General features: G+C 31.8%; 1 protein-coding gene across 1 annotated transcript; it reads right to left on the reverse strand.

The window, feature by feature from the left end:
* Positions 1 to 1,239: 1,239 nt before the first annotated feature.
* On the reverse strand, positions 1,240 to 3,704 carry LOC129292561 (receptor-like serine/threonine-protein kinase At4g25390). Its single transcript, XM_054930130.1, has one exon. It carries the CDS (start codon positions 3,460 to 3,462, stop codon positions 1,357 to 1,359), a length of 2,106 nt encoding a protein of 701 aa, XP_054786105.1. The 5' UTR covers positions 3,463 to 3,704; the 3' UTR covers positions 1,240 to 1,356.
* Positions 3,705 to 8,730: the final 5,026 nt, after the last annotated feature.

Raw genomic sequence — 8,730 nt, forward strand, 5'->3', positions numbered from 1 at the left:
AAAAGTATAATTAAAAAGATATAAAAAATTTAAACCATTAAGGCACCTAACTTCTTTTTAAAACCTTGAAGTACTTACCAACATTCTATATTATATATATATATGTGTGTGTGTGTGTGTACTGAGTCCATAGTCGAGTGCACACCAAGGAAAAGCAAATTTATTAGTTAAAGTGAAGATATACTAATGCATTGATCCACAATTCCAACTTTACATCAGCCATGCCTGCATAGCATCAACTTTGTAATTGTTTCAATCATAGCAACACCCTCAAAAGAAAGTAATACCCATGCAGGGTCAGGTGACGTAAAGCGAAAGTGATGTGAAATTATCATTAATCATGAGTTTAGTCTTCCATATTATACCATTCTGGATCCCTTTTCCACCATCTTAGGCTTTAGGGACCATCATCATCCCACAGAAAAGTAAATCACTTCACAGTCACCACATATTTTAATCCCAACCCATCTCAAAGTTCTATGGCTAGGCCATAAAAATCTCAGCTTATCTCAAAAACAGTCAAGAAGATTATTGTCATGGAGACACAAGATCAGGACAAAACGTAACAAGCCACATACTCAGCATACCTTAAAGCCAGCAAAATTTTCAATGACCAGAATCTGAAACACATTATCTCAAGTTCCAATCTAAATTGATTAAATCTTGACAGAAACATCTCAAATTCCATGATATATTTCTATTTGCAAGTGGTGTGAACAACTCGTTATCTTTAACTCCCAGTTAGACACTGTCGATGTGCTTCAACCAAACATTATATGTATCAATAATGATATTGAAACTGATTAATCTTGACAGAACCCAAACTATACAGTAGATTCTGTTTACACATGCACACACACACAAGAGGTGTAAACAACACTTTGGTTTCTTTTCTAATAGTCAGAAAAGTTTTAATCGCAAGACTCGATTCAATAAAGTTGAACACAGATTGGACGGCCATGGAGGTAAGCTGCTAATTCATTTTCCAAAAGTAAGAAGATGGCCATTATAATGACACACTACCACAAAAAGCAATGGTCATAATTTCTCATGATCTCATAAGGCATAAAAATCACTCAAGGCATGCCCAAAAGTCTGCGTATTAAGAAATTTCCAAGTGGGTCAGCATCATGATTCTGTTCTTTGGCGTGGGAGTGAGTGAGTACACACATCAATCTCCTGAATGGTAGGCCATAAGGTACCAAAACCAAAACACCCAAAAGTAAATATGAAACAGAGTAGTGAGAATATAGCCTTTCATTCACCCCTAAATTCCTCATTTTTACACAAATATATCTGTCAATTGCAAGCTAAGATCAAGATCTATACCAGAAAGGAGAATGCTAAAGAAGAAACTCACGGACCCTTTTTCCGTGACTTGCTTCGGAAGCGAGATGGCGTCGACGGTGAATACTCAACCGGCAATTGTGGTGGATCCAGTTCACCACTAAGCATTCCCACAACCTCTTTCATTGAAGGACGACGAGAAGGTGTCTTGAGCAGACAAAGAAGAGCAATTGTGATGCAGAGAAGAGCTTGATCTTTATCTAATGACTTAATAGACTGATCAACCAGATCGAGCAGCTTCCCACTGCGTGCACAAAGGCGTGCCCATGACAGTAGATTTGCTTTATGAAACTCTGATAATGGTGAACCAGTAACCTGAAGTGGACGTCGTCCAGAAACTATAACAAGTAATAGAACCCCAAAACTATATACATCACACTTCTCTGATAAATCTTCACCGTAACCATATTCAGGAGCAACATAACAAACTGTTCCTCTCATGCTTGGTGTGCTACTAACACCACCGCTCTTGGGAATTTCCCAGCTTGCTGCAGAATCATGGCTGTTTCTGCGAGCTCTGAATAGGTCACCACTAAATCCATCTAACCACCAATCTATACTACCAAGACTGTTTTTACGGGTTTTGGCCTTCTTTCTTTCACCAAATATGTCTTCGTCGTCTCTTGCCCACCAATCATCGTCACTGTTTATTCCACTTCTCTTTTGCTGCTGTTTCTTCTTTTTCTTCTTCTTCTTGGCGAGCTCTTCACAGTACTCTTCCTTCCACCATTCTCTCGCCGGTCTTCTCTTCTCCTTCTTTAAAGCTTTAGGATTAATGGTTTCCTCCTCCATTGATCTCCACCATTCCAAGCGCCTCTTGCTCTTCTTTTTCTCTGGTTTTCCCATTGTTGCCCCGCTACTTGAGGTAGCTGTTTCTGCTGCTGATGCTACCCATTCGCCCTTGGGTCTTTCTTTGTTTATTTCTTTTCCAAGCCAATCCATTACATAATCCTTCACTTTCTTACTCTCAGCCATGGAGGATGCTGCTGCTGATTCGATATCTTGTTTCCACCACCAATCCTTCATGGAATTGCTCTTTAAGACTTTCCCGTTTTTCTTAGAACTCAAGGAAATGTTTTTCTCACTCTGAAAGCTAACTTTTTCGAAATTCGCCTCCGACGGTGACGCTGCCATCGCCGCCGCCGCCTCCAACGGCCCCGGCGATGGCTCCGATATGGGTATCGTGACAAAACCCTCGGGGGATTGCTCCGCGCCTAAGCTACCTTCATCAACGGTATTCACGCTCTGTGTTTCTTCGACCAATGACCCGCCATTACTCTCTAACTCTTCTTCCTTTGCCTTCTTCTCGTCTTCCAAGTCCAATCCACCACTCTTCTTTTCAACACCGTCCAAGTTCAGAATCCCAATTTCAATCTGGGGTTCCGATTTCAATCGTGCAAGGCCGAAATCCCCAATTTTCGCCGATATAGAACGGTCTAATAGAATATTACTTGGCTTGATATCGCCGTGAATCACGGGAGGGTCGCAAGAGTGAAGGTACTGAATCCCTTTGGCTATGTCGACGATGACGGAAAACCGCTTCTTCCAATCCAACAGCTCAGGGCACTTGCGGTGCAAGAGCGCGTCCTGGAGATTCCCATTGTGCATCAACTCGTAGACGAGCAAGAACCTCCGGCGATTCCTGTCAGAGCAAAAGCCGATGGCAGAGACTACGTGCTGAGAGTGAAGCCTGGAGGCGAAGAAGAGCTCGTTGTGAAACTCGCGCTCGCCCTGAAGAGAGGCAGAGTCCATGAGCTTGACGGCGACGGGTTGTCGAGTAGGAGGCAGAGTGCCGGAGTAGACGGGGCCGAAGCCGCCTTGGCCGAGGCGGGTGGAAAAGGATGACGTGGCACGGCGGAGGAGGGAATACGAGAAACGATACGGAGGCTTAGACTCAGAATCAGAAGAAGGGGCGGTGCGTTTTCTCGCAAGTCTACGAAAACAGAGGAAAAAGAGAAAGAAGATGGAGCATACAGAGGCAGCGGAAGCAACAAGCGGAGGCAAAAGATGGTGGCTTTTGTGAGAGGGATGAGACTGATTTGGAGAAAGAGAAGATGGATATGGATCAGAAACAACCGCGGACGACGGCGAGGCAGAGAATTTTCGAGAGAGCATGGCGAGGAGGCGATTTGGGAAGTGAGATTTTGTCAAGAGAGAGGGATGTTCATGAGTACAATAACGACATAGATAGAAGAGACGAGACAGATGAGCGAGAACGGAGAGAGAATAACAAAGCGGTGACGTCGGAGTGTCTGAAGATAACAGCAGCGAGAAGCAGAGGTGAAGGATTCCTCCTGTGCTTTGCTTGATTTGCTTTTGTGCGTTGGAGAAAATCTGTGTCTTGGTGAGCTTTTGGTGAGAACCTGAGGTTGGGATTATTAAATTATTAAAAGACAAGATGACATCTGACAAAGCAGTACTCTTTTTCAATTCTCTTCAATATTATTATTGGACTAAATTAAATTGATATTTACTTCTCGTAGATTTTTATTATTTCACATTTTGAATAAATTTTTCCTCTCTTATTAAAAAATTATTTTTAAAAGTTTATAAAAAATTAAAATTATAAAATCTGTTTAATAAATTTCATTAATATGTATAATTTTATCAGAAAATTTCATATAAGATAATATTAATAAATTAATTAAAATTAAAATATTTTTAGTTGTTCGTACTGTGACTAAATTATGAGCTATATCCACGAGATTTTATATATTTCAAGATTTAATATGAGCAAAAATCCAGCAGTAGTAAATAATATAATTTTATATATTTTACTTTCAAATTCAGAATATAAATAGTTTTTAAAAAAGATTCACATCCCAGTAAAATCTTTATTATAATAAAAACATATATTATTTTTTACTCTTAATCACAATTATTAATACACTCCATGATAAGTAAGAGATATATTTATACACAGATCTAGATTAATAGATACAAGAGGTGAAATGAAAAAAATGTTTTACATATGTTAGGTTGCTTATATTTTATACTAAAATTAGCTAAAATAAAATGCTTATATTTTTAGATCAGAGATAGTATTTTCTAAATATAATTTTTTTAAAAAAATTAATTATTTAGTTCTTGTAATTTTAACTCTAAGTATAACTTAATTCTTCAACTTTAATTAAGTATGACTTAGTCCTTATAATTTTGGCCATGATACAACCCAGTTTCTAAACTTTATCTCGCTTCAACCCATTTGTTATAATTTTAGAAATTCAAAACATTAGTCCTTAAATTTCAAAATAACTTTAGTTTTTGTAATTTTATTTCCTTAAATATTTGGACCAATATTTTAAATGATCAAAACGATACTCCCTCTGTTAAAAAATATGAAGCATTTTTTGAAGTGTTGGATTTTAAAATATTTAAAATATTTTTAATCTTTCGATGTGTAATCTTTTTGTTGTCAATTTTGATGTGTAATTATTATCTTTTTTGAAAAAATATCCTTATCAATAATGACTTTATATTTATTATAAGGTGTTTAATAAGGATAAATATAAAAGGATATAATTAATTTGAAAGTATGTAACAACTTTATTAGGGGGTAAAATTTAGTTAAAAATACCTTATATTTTTTAAATGAATAGATTAAATATTAAATTGCATTAAGTCAAAGATCAGTACCTAAATTATAAAAAATGAATTACAATGTGTCAAAGATTTACAACTAAGTTAAAATTAAAATAATCAAATGAATAATAGTTCCTTTTTTTTTAATAAATAAGAGAAACTTACATATAATCAATTAAGTCGGAGCAATAACGTGGGTGGGGTTGATGAAAAGCACATCAAAAAAACAAGAAAGACTAATTAAATTATGACCTAACTTAGAAAGCATATATGCGCAAACATTAGCATTAGCCTCTCATAATGGATTGTAATGACCTTTGCTAGTCAAACTAACAGGTGTAATTTATTTTCCCGAAGTATGCCTGCCTCTTAATTGGAAAAAAAAAAAAATTTATCCTCCCTACATATAAAATCAATCTTAACATCCTAATCCCTGGTCAACAGACTAATGGCCTCATCAATTGCATTTGAGAAAAGGGTGAATAATTGTCCCATTTTTATAATACAATTGGCAGAAATCCTCAAGCCATTCAGCAGAAAACATTGCTTAAATGTTTATTTCAAGTTCCAACAACAAAATGTCAATTTTTTTTGGTAAATATGATAAAGTTGATGTAGATGGTTTGGAGTCAAGAATAATGATATAGCCATAGTTATGAAGAGATTTTTAGAAGGGAATGGACTTGTAAAAGGGTGGAGCTCTACTTTACTATAATATAGGACTAGTATTTGAAGGGGGAGAATATCAACAAAGGATTCTTGAAAAAAAAAAAATTATGATTAAGAATTATTTTTATCTTTCAATTTTATTCGAAGGTTTATTAGAGATTCTATACTTAATTATAAGTCAATTATATCATTCAATGTTAAGGATTCCTTCCTTCATTATCCTAACATTAAAAACACTTAATGTCCATTAGTTATTATTGGGTTGCACTATTTTTTAAAATATTTTTATTGAGTTAAAGATTATTTTTGTCTCTCAATTTTTATTTAAAAGGTCAGTGGACAATCTTAACTCAAATATTTTATAATAAAAAATATTAAAAAATATAATGTGGGATTTACTAGTGATCAACTAATGATAAGAAAATGACAAAATAGTGAGAGAATGAGTTTTTAAAGTTAAAAGACAGAGTTGATCCATAATTAAATTTAAAATTTCTAATGACCTTAACCCAAAAAATAACTCTTAACCCAAAAATTTAATAAGTAATGAGAATTTTTAATAAATAAATATTAATAAATTAATAGGTAAAAATATTGTTTTAACAAGTGCATATATTTTTTAGAAAAGTTTTAACAAGTATATGACCTATTTATAATCACATAAAAATTCTATTTGGCTTCAGTGTATTCTCCCTATTTATTTATTTAATTGATGTCATATCAATCAACAATTATACATTATAAATAGAATTTCCAACCATATTTAATAAAAAATTTAAAAATAACTTTCAATGTACATTAAAAGTGATATTTAATAGAACTTGGAAAAGTGTACCTAATAAGTAAATTAATTGGAAAAAATGACCTTATTTGCCGAACATGGAAAAAAAAAAATGCAGACTGTGAAACAACAATTGAAGGTTTTGCGTTGGGTCCTTTCCTCTAATTAATTTGATGATTAAGAGCAAGGAGAACATGATGAGCCCTGTTCAAGTGATATTAAAAAATGTATTTTAGGCCCATCGATGCTTAATCAAGCTGGGGCTTCATCACATCAACCTTAACTAGTTTAAAATTAATCAGATTGATTCTTTAGGATTGGCCCATTTATATTTTTTGTATATAAAAATTATTAATATTGAATACATAATGAAGGAGAGGACTCAAATGTGAAAAAAATTAAAAAATTAAAAAAATTCTAGCCTAAATAAAAAAGAAAATCTTAATATTTTTGTCACCTAAAAGCTAACTCAAAGTACAACCAAATAGTGTTAATATTAAAAATGATACTTCTAATACTCTGGTGTTATTGTTTTATTAATATTTAGATAAGACTTATTTAATTTATTTAGCTTTATTTGGTTTTATTTTGGAAATTTGAACAATGATTTTGTATTTTAATGTGTTGATATTTAATTTTTTGTCTACTTTATTTTATTTTTATATATTTAATTTGAAAAATATTCAAAAAAATTAAAATATTTTGAAGCTCTCACACCCAGCATTAAGCCTGTAAACTCTAGGACTGAACTATGCAAATCAAGAGACTTAAAATAAAAATGATCTTTTCAAGTCTGAGCCAATCAAGAGCTGGCCTATTTTGTAAATATTGATTAGATTATTTTTTACCTTGGTAAAAAAAAAGATTGGATTCTTTTTCACAATTTTTTAAAAAATTATACTAAGTATTTTTGGAAATTGTAATAAAATTCTTTGATAATTGTAATAAGGTCCAAGAACGTAAGGAATTTTCCACTTCATTACTTATGATCATGAGTTGTAAATTGGATTGCAATGCTCATGAGTCAACCTTCTCTTGCAAACATGTCTGTAAATGAGGCACTTCTGGGCTGTGTAATCATTCCCACTTTCCTTGCTCCATCATCATTCTCACCATATCATCATTATTGCCTATATTTCATAAATCCCCTTCTTTATTTAATTTTATTTATTTATTTATTGTTATAAAGTTTTGTCTTTACACTTTTCTTCTATATCAAGTCTAGCACTCAAACTATATGATATCATTGATTATATTCTATTTACAAATAAGAATAAGAATAAGAATAAGATGTTGATACTTGATGCATACTCCCTCCGTTGAAATATACTCCCTCTTTTTAATATTATAAAAAAATTAAATATCATATTAAAAAATATTTGATATTTTGAGTCTTTCAAAATAAATTAATAATGTATTTCAAAAAATATTCTTAATTAAAAGTGTAATTAATATATTTTCTAATCAAAACATTTTATGAAATAAAAGTAATATATAAAGAGTATATAATTTTAAAGACAATTAATTGATTTATTTAGATTATAATTTAGTTAAAAGTACCTTATAGTATTAAATATTGAGTGGAGGGAGTAACTTCTTTCAAGAAAATTATTATTTATTTTACATTTTTTTTCCAAAATTTTGGTATAGTATTTATTGATTTTTTTCATTAAACCTTTATTTATAGGAATGATATTAAAGGATCAAAAGATTGAACTAAACTTAAATAAGGGCCAAAAGATTTGAAAATCTAACATGAGGACTAAAGATTCTTTAATGGATTGGTCTAACAATTTTTTTTTTGGTGAATGGTCTAACAATTTTTTTTTTTTCATTTCATGATTTGCAAGCACTAAAACAAGAATTTGCAAGTAAAATTCGCTAACTTGTAAAGAAAAAAACTTGTCATACATATAATCATTTTTAACAATTTACTACTCTTATAAATTTATTTGCTGCAACCCTCAAAACTCAAATTCGAAAGTAACATTTATTAATTTATAAATGAAAATAGTTTTCAATTAATGATATATTTAACAAGTTTTTTCTTTATAAAGTACCAAATTTCACTTGTAAATTTTTGTTTTAGGCCAATTCACTAGAGGACTTTTGGTCCTTATTTCAAATTACCAAATTTGTTAGTGCTTATTTTAAGTTTAATTTGGTCATTTATTATCATTCCCTCTTATTTATAATATCATTGTAACATTCATAGATACAAAATTTACTATTTTTTTATTTCTACAAAAAAATTACTATTTTTTATTAATCATATAATAAATTGTAAGTAAATTTGGAAATAAAAAATATAACATATTAATTGCATTTGTTAACTTATGCGACAAAACTTT

Source organism: Prosopis cineraria, unplaced genomic scaffold, assembly GCF_029017545.1.
Source record: "Prosopis cineraria cultivar Desert tree isolate PC_DT_omini unplaced genomic scaffold, ASM2901754v1 PC1, whole genome shotgun sequence".
Classification (NCBI taxonomy): domain Eukaryota; kingdom Viridiplantae; phylum Streptophyta; class Magnoliopsida; order Fabales; family Fabaceae; genus Prosopis; species Prosopis cineraria.